The sequence below is a fragment of the Gigantopelta aegis genome, chromosome 6, assembly GCF_016097555.1.
Source record: "Gigantopelta aegis isolate Gae_Host chromosome 6, Gae_host_genome, whole genome shotgun sequence".
Lineage (NCBI taxonomy): Eukaryota > Metazoa > Mollusca > Gastropoda > Neomphalida > Peltospiridae > Gigantopelta > Gigantopelta aegis.
The window spans coordinates 88763771-88778794 of record NC_054704.1 but is presented as its reverse complement, the minus strand read 5'-3'; the positions used below and the strand labels follow the sequence as shown (position 1 = coordinate 88778794).

The 15024-nt window shown below is 35.3% G+C and overlaps 1 protein-coding gene across 3 annotated transcripts in view; it reads right to left on the bottom strand.

Annotated features, from left to right (window-relative positions):
• The window catches only part of LOC121375146, a 71778-nt gene extending 57422 nt beyond the window's left edge, over window positions 1-14356 (bottom strand). For all 3 annotated transcript variants that reach the window (XM_041502407.1, XM_041502408.1, XM_041502409.1), the window contains exons 1-15: window positions 14220-14356; window positions 12009-12216; window positions 11470-11566; window positions 10507-10627; window positions 9434-9485; window positions 9178-9271; window positions 8463-8679; window positions 7055-7233; window positions 5830-6019; window positions 5288-5387; window positions 4686-4765; window positions 3309-3332; window positions 2889-2945; window positions 1507-1536; window positions 76-116 (exon numbers count right to left, since the gene is read on the bottom strand). In XM_041502407.1, the coding sequence (XP_041358341.1) occupies window positions 76-116; window positions 1507-1536; window positions 2889-2945; window positions 3309-3332; window positions 4686-4765; window positions 5288-5387; window positions 5830-6019; window positions 7055-7233; window positions 8463-8679; window positions 9178-9271; window positions 9434-9485; window positions 10507-10627; window positions 11470-11566; window positions 12009-12199 (1473 nt within the window). In that variant the 5' untranslated portion in view covers window positions 12200-12216; window positions 14220-14356. The remainder of the gene's footprint in view (window positions 1-75; window positions 117-1506; window positions 1537-2888; window positions 2946-3308; window positions 3333-4685; window positions 4766-5287; window positions 5388-5829; window positions 6020-7054; window positions 7234-8462; window positions 8680-9177; window positions 9272-9433; window positions 9486-10506; window positions 10628-11469; window positions 11567-12008; window positions 12217-14219) is intronic.
• Window positions 14357-15024: the final 668 nt, after the last annotated feature.

Here is a 15024-nt window from a genome sequence, read left to right as displayed (position 1 = left end):
CAGCACACCAGACAGAAAGTCTCTAAATAGTTGATGAAGGATACAACCTACAGCTACAAGTTAAATATGACTTACTTCTTCTAGTACTTCCTTACTCTCCTCAGCAAACTGTAGTTCTAAAAATTAAAACAGTGGGTCTTTTTTAGAGTGGTAACTACTGAAATCACAACAACATGTTACCGAAATAACTGAAAAACACTGTTCTGATATATGAGAGATACAAACCTTATAAATATTGTACATATACTTAGTATTTGTTCTACACGTCAATGTTTGATCCTTATTAGTGACGTAAATAATAATAAAAAGGAAATTAAAATTATTTGGGTCAGTAAATTTTTTTCTCTCAACCTCAGGTATATGGAACAGAGCTATCCCATGAAAGAAAGTCATGTAAGAAATTTCTATCTGACATGGGATATCACACGCTTGTGTTTAACATGATGCCGTTGGTAATATATGACGTCATATTAATGTGAGACGGTGACGTGAGGTCATTAGACATAGTTTTAAATTAATATCTTGTTATTAAAACCTTCATTTTAAAAGATATCAAGTTCATTTGTCGTGTTAAATTTTATTTAACACATCAAACAAACACGGTAAATATGATAGAGTAGTTTATATATGATAAAATGGTCAAATAAAAAAGTTACTTGCTCAGCCATCTTTTTCTGTTTGTGTAAAATAATGCTTTATTTACCGAATGAATGAGAGAAAAAGACTCCATCATATGCGGTCATGTGGGATAGAAAAAGTACACCCCCGGTAGTGAAAATTTCGACCATGGGACTCGGCAAGCCTCGTCCCAGGTCAAAATTATTACCACCTCGGGTGTTCTTTTTCTATCCAACATGACCACATATGATGGAGTCTTATAATCCCTCACTTACTATATCATTTAAGGAAAAATATGAACATAAAACACTATTCTGGTACATCGGCAATGTATAAATATCAAATATAGAAATGATCCAAGACACTTTAGAAGGATTACCAGCATGGAGTGCAGTAAGTGGTTATAGGCATCTCTTACCAATGCTAGACCAGACCACAGGACACTCTCTGATGTGGTCAAACTATGTCCACAGCAAATGCTGATGGGAAATGACAGGTGTGGCATGGATGGTTACAAGAGACAAGTATATGTCGCAGATGGAGAGACAAGGACTGGGATGTGGAAATGAACAGCAAAAGCTATTCAACGATATGAGAAGCTGCCAGATCAGAAAACAATAAGATAGAATACAAAGGAATACAAGGAAAAGGGGGCAGTGGGATGAAAACAAAATTAAAATATAAAAAGTTAAAAGTGACAGTTTGTTTTGTTTAACAACACCACTGAAGCACTTTGATTAATTAATCATCGGCTAGTGGATGTCTAACATTTGGTAATTCTGACTCGTAGTCATAGAGGAAACCTGCTACATTTTTCAAATTAAAATATAAATTCAAACCCATTCCAATATTGTACAAACAGAACCAGGCCGAGGACTCAGTTCTCACCTTCTTCTTCCTGCTCCTCTGCTGCAATGGCTACAAAGAAAATAACAGCACACATTTCAGTCAACTCGGTAAAATTAATCCTATAAAATTATGCCCAATTGTAACTAGTAATAGTATGCAACACACCGCCATCACAAGTTGTACCGTACCTATATGTGATGTTTGATGGGTCTGTATGCATCTGTATGCAAGATATGGTCCAAACAAGGATTTACTGTTATATGCAGTAGACCGTAACAAGTAGGTCACAGTGACCTAGTAATAGTATGCAACACACCGCCATCCCATGTTGTTCCTACGTGAGGTTTGATGATCCTGTATGCATCTGTATGTAAGATATGGTCCGGACAAGAAAAAGTTAACAAAAGGATCTATTAATGGATGGATGGACAATGTAATACCATAATACGAACCATCATAAATGGGAATATAAAAAACAAAATAACTGAATGTCCATATAATTCAAATAGTAAATAATTTCTTATGTGTTGCATTATTAATCATATGAAAGGTGGATGGGAATAGCCGACGATGTCACACTTTTGCTATTTTGAAATAATTAAATTAGTAATGTAGTAATGCAATCGTGAATATGTATAACTAAGCCAGCATATTTTACCAACACTGCTTAATGGCCCACCATAACTATAGAATTTTATTTCATTGTGTTACTGTGACCTTGACATACATAACCTTCACAACATTGACTCTCTGTTTGGACATCACACGTTATTTCATTGTTACTGTGACCTTGACATACATAACCTTTAAAACATTGACTCTCTGTTCAGACCTCACAGATTATTTCATTGCATTTTATGTTTTTGGTAATATGACATCTGGTTCACAATGACTCCACATTATTTTTGTTCCATTATTTACTACTTTTTATTTATTGACCAAATTTGTAATAATATAGTGGTACAATAATGAACTGGACCGAAAGTGAGATGTATAACTTACATGTGACCTATTTTGATCTAACATCATGGAAATATACATAGCTGGAGTGGAGTTTCCTATTAAACGGATTTTAAATACATTTATACCGTGTGAATGAGCATGTTATATTACTGGAGTAGTTTGCAGTTAAAATGTACATACTCTAAATATGGGTTAGAGCAAAGAATTGACAGAAATTATAAAGTAACATTCACATTTAAAAAATGAGTTATGCTATCCACTTACCATAGCAGTTTGTATTAGACAATGTCATTAAGGGCGTTTCTTAGTATGTTCTTTTCATAATGTGGATATTGAATACAAAGCAATGGCATCATCTATCATATATCTATGGTTTATACTTGAATAGTTAATTTATTGAAATAAAATATTCAAGTAGGTTTTAGCTCCTATGTACAACTACATGAGAAAACACATACCTCCGTCTAGCTGTGCTTCATCTGTGACATTCTCAGGCTCCAGTTCTTGGAATGAATCTGAGGCAAACACAAGACAGTGAAATAACCATATTACAAATCATAAATCATAACTAAATTAAATCCAAAATAACAAATGATACGCATAACTTACAGTTTAAAGTTTTACATATTCTATCATTTGTTATCAATCAATCCAAAACTGCAAACAGACCATCATGACTCTAATTTTTCGTATTTTTGGAAAGTAATATTACAGGAAGAATTATTAACATTGTAATATAGTAAATACAGGATAATTTTGAAATGTGTAGTACTATTATAAAAGATAATCCAGAAAAAAAAAGAGGAATTTAAATTCAAAATAAAGATACTGCCTATTCCTGTGACAGTAGTATAAAATAATGGCTGCCATTGTATTACCTTGTGAAGCTGTTTTTTCTGTTTCTGAAAAATAAAACACAACCCTTTGTTATCACCTGTAACCAAACAACTGACCAGGAACTCATACTAAAATATTCATGTGCATATCAGACAGTAATACCCCTATATAATGATGACATCAAGAACAAAACTTTTATCCCCAACCCTGCAAAATATTATAATGAATTGTTTACAAAAATCAGATCACTTAAAGCCTCCTTAAAGGGGAGGGAGGGTTCAGTAAAAGAAGGAATGGTGTAAATAATCTCCTGACCCCTACATCATCTTTATGTTTTCATGTAGCAGAAATAAATGGTTACATAAAATCTGACATCACCTGTCTAATTCATGTTTGTTTCCAAAATTAAATAATTAAATAAACCGACAATTTATGAATTTATTAATAAATAGTATTGCATCAAAGCAAAATTAATTTATAAATAGTATCAGGAGATTCTACATTTGATCCAGTTTATCAATCAATTTAATTGTTTTGAAACTGAGTGTTCTACAACACATATATGTACAAGTAACTACAACCCTGTTAACCTTGAATGTTATGTACTAAGCCATGTGATATTTATCAATTATTGACTGTCATTGAGGGCAATATCATGTTTTATGGACCGAAGAAATTGATATTGCCCGAAATGTGGTCAATAATTGTTTTATTACATAATGTCATCCATAAGATTCGTACATTCCTGCTTTGTTTATCAGAATCGAAATATGCCAATGCTTATAATTTCCCGCAATGCATTAAAACAAATTGGATTTAGTGACGTCACGTAATCCTATGACGTTGTATGACACGCAGAGGAATGCGGAAGTAAACAGTTGAAACATTACCAAGACTAAAAATCAAATTCGAGACATTATAACAAGCAAGAGTGCCAAAATCATATTAATAGCAAAATAAAACACAAATGTGATAAATCTGAACATACATTTATACTGAACAGTTACCGATTACCTTCAAATGCATTTTTTATTTGTAACATAAAATCCTGAGAGTGCCGATTCCAACTGCGGTTTGATATATCATGTATGTTTTTAAATCTGCGATATATTCCATACACAATTTGACAATTACTGACCTTGTTTTTGTCGAAGGACAGCAAAGCGTTTTGTCACAAGTTTGTGCTTGTTTACATTAGAATTAGCAGTTGACGTTGCATTACGTTACCTACTCATTTATTGGATAGAATTTTGTCTCATCTTTATTTTCATTGGTCAGGGCAATATCACTTTTGATGGACTGGTGAGACCATCTCAGGGCAATATCACTATTTACGGATGGTCATGTGACTGGTTTTTGACCAATAAGAATACAGATATATTTTCATTATGTAATAAAAACTGATATCCAACACTCACCATCATCTCGCATGTAATCACTGGCGCGTGACATTACCCGACTCATTATCTCCTGAATTCTGCGGTCGGCCTCAGAAACACTAGAAATAAAACCAGAAATAAAAACACCTCACAGAAAAATCGATTTGACATACAGGAAGCTGAAACTATGTCCACAAAATCATGAATCAAATAACCGAGTTCTTTTTTGATTTAAGAGTTACCAGTAAATAATTTCGATCATGATAAAAAAAGTGAAAGGGAAATAACTCTTACAAATAATAACAAAAAGAGATTGAATTTTATTCTTCTGTTCTTGGACAGAACTCTCTAGCGAAGTCAGAGGTTGTGCTCATGACAGGCATGCTTGAACAGTTCTCTGATGCAAGCATGCTAAAAGTTACCCACCCACCACACCCAAATTCTTCTGTTTGAAAAAGAACCATCATACTTATTTAACAAGGCCACTGCAGTGCAATACGAGACATCACATATATTTGTTATATGACCTTGACCATGGATGCATTTTATTACTGTTAAAAGAATAACAGAAAATCTTTGACTAACAAATTGACTATACCGGTGTGAAGTCACGTACAGTGTTTCTGTCAACATGCACTTACGTTCCTTTGCGAGATTGGTCTCGCAGTGATGCGATGATTTCATCCACAGATCGCTCTGACCGAGGCCGAGTTCCCACAGAAGCAGTGTCCTCTTTCTCAACTGACACAACAAAATAATAAACTGACTTTTAACAACCGGAAGAATGATGGATGGCAAATGTGCTTTGTATATATTCGTGTAAACATTAATTCTGCAATTAGAATGTTTGAACTTTTGTTGTGTTGCTTTGTGTTTCATAAAAACAAAAACAAAAATTTGGTCATACATCTTTAAACAAGCTAATAGCAAATAGCTAACTTTTTTTTTCCACCTCAGCTTAAACCCTTAAACAATGTTAAAGTCTGAACATTGATGTCCTTGCATTAAAAAAAACCCCAAAAGACAAAATATTGAAAACCCTCCACAAAAAAACATAAGCTGATGTCGGTTTTAAAAAACTGACCGTCTGGTATAGTATTACAAGACTAGTGTGTTCCTTGTGATATATTCAGCTAGAATTGAGAGCATTGTTGTTGTTTCTAATCACTCCAACACAGCCTACCTTTAGCTACTTTTTTCGGCAAGGCTTCCAGTTTGTCTTTGCGTTTTGTGACTTTCCTCCTTGGCGTGGGCGGGAGTTTGTCTTTGCGCTGGTTCGGGTTCAGACACTTCCTGTACTGTTTGTAAATGGGAGGTGCATTAGGACTTGCGATCTGCTTGGCTTCCTCGCACAGTTCCTTCACACTCTTCATCTGCAGATATTAAACATACAGGAATATATACTAAACAACAAAAGAATTAGACTAATTAATGAGCTACGAGGAATTACGGATTGTCTGTCCCGAGTGAATGAATGCTGGAAACACAAGCGAGTTGGTTATTCTCATTACTACACATTGCCAATTTAACTGGTTTTTATTATAAAAATTCTTCTGCTGTCTACAACAAAGCCATCAGCCATTACGTTATATAATCTTGTGCACATTACATGATCAGTGGATGTAGAAGCAATCTGCACACTATGCAATTATCGAAAAATATTACCCCATATATTTGAGCCAATATGGGTAATAAATGCAAATATTAATTAACTTTTCTGTTTCATTTGGTAAGTTTTGACATAAAGTCTTAGAAGAAACCCACTACATTTTTCCATTAGCAGCAAGGGATCTTTTACATGCACATTCCCATGGACAGGACAGCATATACCACAGCCTTTAATATACCAGTCATGGGGACACTGGATAGGATGGGGAAAGACACAGTCCATTGAGGTGGTTTGATCCTATGACGCAAGCATCTCAGGCAAGCACTCAACAAAGATAGATTCCGCTCCAGAGATATTTATGCTGTTACCAAAACAGATTATTACACTCCTAGTTTTCTAGACAAAGAAATATATTTATAAAATCCAATTCACTGGTTTAGCTTACCACAGATGCCTTACTCTTTTGTCCAACTGCCGTCTAAACATCATCTACAGTACGACTCACACGCAAGTGTAATCATTCTTTTATTATCCATATTATTGTTGTTATTTTTATGAATAACAAGGACAGTCTCAAAATGTTTCAACATCAACTAGAAGGAGATGTCGAAACGACCTCATATTTCTCAAGAATAGTCTAAGCTAGATCTGGGGAAGCAACGTCAGCTTCTATCATCGCTTCCCCAAACTATGTTATTTGACATTTGTTATTACATGTATGCTTCATATGGTTTTTGTTAACTTGGTTGAACTATGTGGATATTATATATATAAAAGCCACTTCACTGGTTCAGCTTACCGCAGATGCTGCACTCTTCTGTCCAACTGCCGTCTCCACATCATCCACATCAATGTCCAGAATGGCCTCATCGTACTGACCATACAAGCGGTCATCGGGCAGGACGATCTCCTCACTCTGGAACGACGAGCCCAGACTCCGCCCACTCTTCAAGGAACTGCGCATCACATCAGCTAACACTGAAACAGAGTGGTAATATTGGCTAACAACAAACAAGTCAAAACATTAGTACTCTGAAAGAAGAAAAACACTAACTCTACATTGAATGCAAAAAGAAAGACTCTCTAATTATAATTTTTTATTATGCTTTTAATGAAGAATACTGTACATACAAGCACAACACACAACAAGTTTTTAACCTTTAAAGTGTTTTTTATATTAACATGCTGTCTAACATATCTACAAGATTAAAGTGTTTCTCACCACAACCCCTTAATACCAATAAAGCAGTCAAGTCTGACACTTTGACGCTGATGTCAAAACCAGCTAACATTTACAAACAGTATAGCTGTAGTTCACCAGGGACTTTCACCTTTAGGTCAGGTCAGGTCATAGGGTTTTACGTGCACATTCAGAACAAGCTGTTGTAGCGCATGCCTGTCATGGGCACAAGAGCCGGTCTCGGCCGGCTCCTCCGTCCATGACAGGACGACTTTCACCTTTGAAATTGATCCCACTTTGTAAACCCAACTATTTTTTTCCCAACCCAACTACTTCCCTATGACTGGTACATCAAAGGCTGTATGTGTCTGTAGGAGAGCAAAAAAGATTCCTTGCTGCTATTTATCAGGATTGGCCTACATGTCCACAGCTAATATCCTGTCTTAAACCAAGTGTAAAAATAACAGTAACCCAGACAGCATACCGTCACTGGGTCAATGATGGACCATCAGTGGCTTCATCATTGACCCACCATCATTGTGGTCAGTCAGCTCAAGTTGGTTCACTGGTGACCAGTCGCTTGTGTTGGTCATCAGTTGTCTGTCACTCATTAAAAACCAACACTGGTATTATAGTGAATTCAGACTGTAACTGTTCCAACCAAAATCAACAACTGATCAATAAACTGGTGCTATCTGGGATGTCAGATACCAAACAGCTTAAAATGGGCAAATGTTAAACACCAAATAGCCATACAGGGGTCACCCTGTCCATTGCCAAATAAGCAGACTGCTAATTTTTATACAAAGTGGCTCCAGCATTTAGTAGTTGGCTAATACAATTTTGTATAAATTAGCCCTTTTTCAATCATGTTCTAGGAAATTCTCAACACATTAAAACAAATTGGCCAAAACTAAATTCTTTCCAGTGTGAACCCTGAGCCGTAGTTTAAAATGTGCTGAGGTGTTGTTAAACAAACATTCCTTTGCTTTTCTTCTCCTTCAACAACTGATTAACGAACACTTACTGTCTGGTTCACGCAGTCGTCTGCTACTTCTCTTCCTTCCTAGCGGTTTCGGAGCTCCTGTCCGGCGGTCACATAATGCTAGGGGCTTCGAGGTTCCCACTTGACTCAGAATAGCGGGTTTCCTAGTCAGATCTTCCTCCTCTTCCTCCGGTGTTCTGTCCAACTTTGTATGCGACACTTGTGGTGTGGTGGGAGGACGAGAATAAAGTGCAGTCGCCTATATAAAAAAGAAGAGGTTAAACAAGAAAGATTTTGAAGGTGTGTGAGGTAAATATAACATGATATATTTGTTTAATAATAGTCAATGACTTCCTGTCAGTAAGTGCTTGTAGTTTAATAATCCAGGATGCTACAGTTTCATAATCTGGATCTCAGTTGTTTTTCTACTTGATGATGTATTACAGAACACTGTTTACTCTTTAAGACTGCAAAGTTAATAATATTCAAGTATAAAAACAAAGATGGTTGGTAATGAAAGATATGAAATGGAAAAAGACTGTGTTAGATTCATTAAATTCTTTCTTGTCTTGTCCAACATTTACACAAATGTTCACACAACCTTGACTTGTCCAACAATTACACAAATGTCCACACAACCTTGACTTGTCCAACATTTATACAAATAAGCCGATTCCTCCATCACTTTCTCACCAGACCTAAATGATGCCAAAAACATGACTAATAAAGTACTCAGCAGTGCTATGTGGGTAATTACCGTTTTGATTTCTGCCAGAGAAATGTTGCTGGGAGCAAATTCAGTGGTGGCCGATTTCCCGGTCAGTACAACTTTTAGTTCAGGAATTTCAGAACTGAAAACAGATTTTATGAAAAATATTATAAACTGAACTATTAGAAAACACCTGGAAAACCCCCCCAAATAAAATGACAACATTACACATCAAATTAGGGATGGAATTTGACTGCTGACAATTTACATTAAGCAAGTAAGTACTAGTCCATATTATTTTTACCTTTGTCTGTGTGGGGTGACACCCACTGAAGAAATATGAGGTTTCTTCAGATCTGCAAAGAAAGAACATGTCAGTAAGAAAACATGTCATTAGTTTTACTTATACACACACTTATTACCAAATCAATCTATTTCAGTGAATGTGCAACTCTTGCAAACTGGACACAAAATTCGAGTTCATAGAACAGTAGAATAAAATGGCTAGAATAATAGAAGCCTACCTCTTGTTTGTCAACCGATACACTTCATTTATTGAATAGATCAAGGGCTAACGACCATAATTGGTTACGTTCACTCGTTACATTTTTCTTCTTTGTTTGTTTTACTTTTTAAATGTAGTTGTTTGAGGGACATATGACTGTGTAACAGAAGGGATGGAAAGTTGTATAATGTCGGAGCTAGCATTCAATCACTTAACCTAGGATTGGTAGTATCTATTATGGATGGACCTGTGGTCATGGTCAAAAGATGGGCATTAGCATCATTGGATGTGGAACCAAACTGCCAACTGCTGAAAACTGCAACAGATCAGAGGTCAGGCTAAGTGTTTCTCCCTTTTATTGAATACTTAGCCTGACCTGTGGGTCAGAGCCCACCTGGCTTCCCAGCTTCTGGCTTCCTCTCAATGCCACTCAAGACAAAGAAGGAAGAGGATATCATGTGACCAGAACCCCCCTTCATAGTCCATTCCTGGACGTGGTAAGGGGGCTTGTATGGCTCAGTGACCCAGAGAGCTATGCCAGCAGGAGCTTTGACTTCTGTTAGGGACACCCAAGCTGGACTGGTCAATGGGTAGAGGCTAGACTGATATGGACTAAGGGTGAGGTAACCCTAACAGAAACCTTGAGTGCTGAAGTCAGAGGTATTGGGCTGTACGGAGCACTCTAATAGACCACAATACCATGCATCAACAGCTATTATGACTACATGTGACCAGAAGAGGTTCCTTAGAAGACTTTTTAGCCGATGTTTGTAATTACTATAAACTTATTTATTACGAAGTGTTGTAATAACATTTAAAATATCTAGTATAGTATTACCAATAATTAATATAATTTTGAAATTTGCTATTACCTGCCGTGGTAACCACACTGTCTTTGACATATGGATATTTCCTTGTCTTAGAAGGTAGCAACCGACACTTCTTTTCCAATGGATTGTACCGAGGAACATTTGTAATCACTGTAGGCTCTTCCTGTAATTAAAATATTAACACCTTACAAGCACATAAGAAATGCCCCATTTCTCAAATTTCAACTATTCATGGGTGTAGCTGGCATCAAAGTGATGTGCAAGCAATAAGTAGTGAAGCTGCCAATATGCTACAAGGGCTTTCGTATATATGGGTTTTTCTGTTTTTCTTCTCTTTTGTTTTGTTACTGTTACTGCTTTTGTTTTGTTTTGCTTAATTCTTGTTTTCAGTGATGTGTATTCAGGTGAATATTTGAATTCATGGCAGCTAAAATCATGACAATACAATCAGGCTTTCTGCCAGGAAATAATTTGAGCCTACCATAGTTAATAAAAACAAAACTGACCAAATGTGCCCTTATTAGGTGGTTATGGGTTTGAAACGTTTTAAAATTGGGCATTTCATTTCATGCACTAATACAAACTGTAAACTGTAGTTCTTTTACTACAATCTATATATGAAACAAAAAAAATATCCATTAATATCCAAGATTTTAGGGTATGCAATTTCACCCTGCATATCCTCTGGCAGAAACCCTGATCATTGCCCTTGGAATGCGAAATATGAACATAACAATACAGGGTGTTCTTTAGTAGATGACAGGTGGCAATTTGTACTGGTGCCTACTTTTCATGTTTTTAATTGTACACATCTTACTGGGTTCTGTGGACATAGCTACCTACTTATTTCGAACAGTCTCTTACAATTACATGTAACAGACACAATAATAATATATATTATCAGTAATAATTCAACTGACTTTTAGAATGTAGGAAGTAATTGGTATTTGGAAAAGTCACCATAGATCTGAAAACTTATTAATAAATCTTTGATGTTAAAAATACCTTAGAATGTTCCTTTACTTTAATGTCTTCATGAAATATTGGATGCAACTTTCTTTTCTCTCTTATTTTCTGGGGTACAAATTGTGGACAAAGCTTCCTATAAAAAGAAAGTTAGAAAAACAGTATTAACATAAGCAAATATATTATAATTATGTACATGAAAAAGACAATGTAATCTCAACAAGCTTATTGAAACAGACTCCAAAGATAATGAACTTAATTTTTAAAACTCCACACCAAGCATGCTTAGGACTGAAAAGGTGTTTCCAGGAACCAGACTCTACCAAGTAAATAGGGCCGACTCTGACTTTTAAAATGTATTAATATTTATTTATTTGTCTCTGTGTGTATGTGTGTGTGTGGTATGTGTGTGTGTGTGGTGTGTGTGTGTGCATGTGTGTGTTTGTGTGCTTGTTTGTTTATATGTAGGTAAAACGAGTACATACATAACATTTTATCTAGACACATAGAGGCGAATGCAGTAAAAAGAAGAAAAAATTAAAAGACAATCTTGCCCATTTAATATTTTTCGGCCATACCTTGTTGTTATTTCATCATCTGTAAGTGGCTCCATCATTCTAGCCTGCTTCATGGCTGCAATCTCAGCTATAGTCTTACTGGTGACAGAGTCTAATTCTTGTTTCAGTGCCAGCTGTGTACGTCTGTTAAGACCAACCTGAAACAGTTTCCGCTCGCTGGACAGGTCCGAAGGCATTTCAGGACCAGGCATCTTTGTAATTTTTTAATCTACAAAATAACATCCATTTTTAGTGACCTCCTATAATACTAATAGGAGAAATAACATTGATTGAATTTTAAGTAATGCTTTTATTATAGTCAATGTGAAATTAATCCTGGCCTCTTTGAAGATCTTGACAGAGTGACCTAAAATGAAATAATGGCATAGCATATTTCAAATAATTTTTTTGAAACCTTTTAGTGAAATTTGTGCTCCCTTTTTAAATATATGATACAGTGAAACCCCATTTAACGACCACCCCAGTTCTAAGACCACCCGCTATAAAGACCAACATTTTAAAGACCAGAATGTTTTCTTTATTATTTCATGCTATATCCAGTGTCTATGTTTCATTATGGGACTATGTTTTACTTCGTGTTCACATGGAGTGTCAATACAACATGTTAATAATAAAAAAGACAGTCGAAATGTATACAGTAGAACAGTAATCACAATATGTGAACAGCAGATGATCTTTGTTTTGTTAAAACTTTTACTTAGTGCTTTACACAGTATGCAATCCTTTGACTGTTTCTGGGATTTGACAAGACAAAATAAAAATATGTAATTTGAAAGGAAAGCTGACGAAGATGCCAACTTGCCTTTGAATGAAGGGCAAATTTTCGAAGGTGGTTGTTGGAAGATTTATTTTGCTAATACTTTCAATCGGGTTTTAATGAATATCATTGACATCCAAAAGTGCATTCAACAGGTAAAACATAAATACTACACTTACGAAAAGAATATTTTATATTTATCAGTTACGGTACAGGAAATAAAATATATTCCAATCAGTCAGGGGGCATGAAAATGTAGTTTTTTTCTAATGATTTGGTCTTGTTGATCTGGCATGTGTGAGGTCATGTGACACACACCAAATGTTAATTCATCTTCCTCCATTTAACTCAATTTCTATAATCAAGTTAACCCAATATCGCTAATTATAAGGAATAAATAAAAACAACTTAGTAAAATTAATGGTTTTATGGGTTTGTAAACTTTTATATTTAGATACTTACTTGTATGAATTTTATTGTTAATGGACATATTCCCAAATTGTGAAGCAAAATGTCTCAAATGAACAACAAGCAGACGACAACAAATCAGATATTGATTACGGGAACCATACATGAGAAAACAAACCAAACAGAGTTTGAAGCATTTAATGCAGTTAGGGACATTGATGAGACAGGTTTTACATTTTTAATTTGTGTGTCTATTTGTTGCATTATTTCGGTTGACAAACCGTTGAAACATGGAAACTTTTGACGACAAGCTCAATATATTATATAGGATAATATAACAATTTTCGGATGTAGAAAAAACCATATGGACTAACTGGGGCCTACTAAGGTTGATGATAGTCACTTTTTTGGACCCTTGTTTTGGCTTTGTACACAATACATAAAACATATCCAATGGTAATTTTTTTACATGATATATTTGACAAAAGGTACTTTTGATTTATTTCATCTTTTAAAATTTAAAATTAATATTTTCTTCAGAATTATGAAAAATAAAAAACTACTGACGTGTAAACAGCGTTGTCCGCTTGTTATAAAAATTTGACAGGGGTCAAGGTTAGCAGATCAGTTTTTATTTTAATGTAGCAGAGCATTATAATAATATAGCTAATTTTGAATTTGAATGACGTCAGTATTCCAATGATGTCACTTTGCATCTCCTTACATTTCCGTATTAAGAATGCTGCAAAAATTCCAATGCAAAATTGCTATTGAAAACGTTTTGCCTGAACATTACTAATGCACCTGAATGTGTTTGGTGAAAATTCTTACGATTAAACAATTGTACCTTTTACGAAATACAGATTCCAAGTGAAATTACATTAAGATATGCTATATATCTATATTTATTGCGTACAAAGGGGCGCCAAAAGTGACTAGTGTCGACCTTAGTATACTCTTGACTTGAGTCTATCCAATGAAATGAAAATCGTTGCAGTAGTGGCAGTACACAAAACATGGAAATTAAGGCATTTTCACATAATTACATAATACAGCCAGATGATCAGTTATCAGGATTCACTCTCAAATGATGATATGTGTCCTTAACATGCTTTCGGTAACAGTGATGCTGATGTTTTAAAAAAATACATCAACAACAAATTCCAAAACTCAACTTGGCCGCCATATTGTTTATGGTTGACAAGCACAAAATCACGCGAGAATTGTAAGTTATCAATATATCTTTTAAATATATAATGTAAAATTATAATTAAATTATAATGTAAATAAAGAACAACAAATATATTTATCTACATTTTATATTTTGTTATAAAATATTATCAATTTACATTTTCGTTAATACTATACAGCATACATATTTCTTTATTCGAATGACTTTCTTGTGAACGACAGATATTTGTAATAAGAGTTGTCTCCCCTGCATCGCAATATAATGAAATATGAAACCGATGGATGTAATGTTGAAAAGTTTGTTAAGTGTCTTTGCATACTAGAAGGCGTCGAAAGATGGCTGCGACTAGGGGAGCTATATATTAAATTGATTTTTAAGTAGAGGTGGTGCATTATCTTCAGAGTCGGGGGAGCCAGTGGGAGGGGAGGATTGAAATGATCATATTTCTTTTCCTTATTTTCGTGCTTATATCCAATTACGGTTCAAGCACGCTGTCCTGGGCACACACCTCAGCTATCTGGGTTGTCTGTCAGGGCAGTGGGTGAGTTGTTAGTTGTTAGTGAGAGAGAAGTGGGTGCAGTGGTCTCACATGCTTTCGCCCATTGAGTCGTTAAAACTCGTGCTGGGTGGCAGCGAACTCGGTACCTACCAGCCTTATG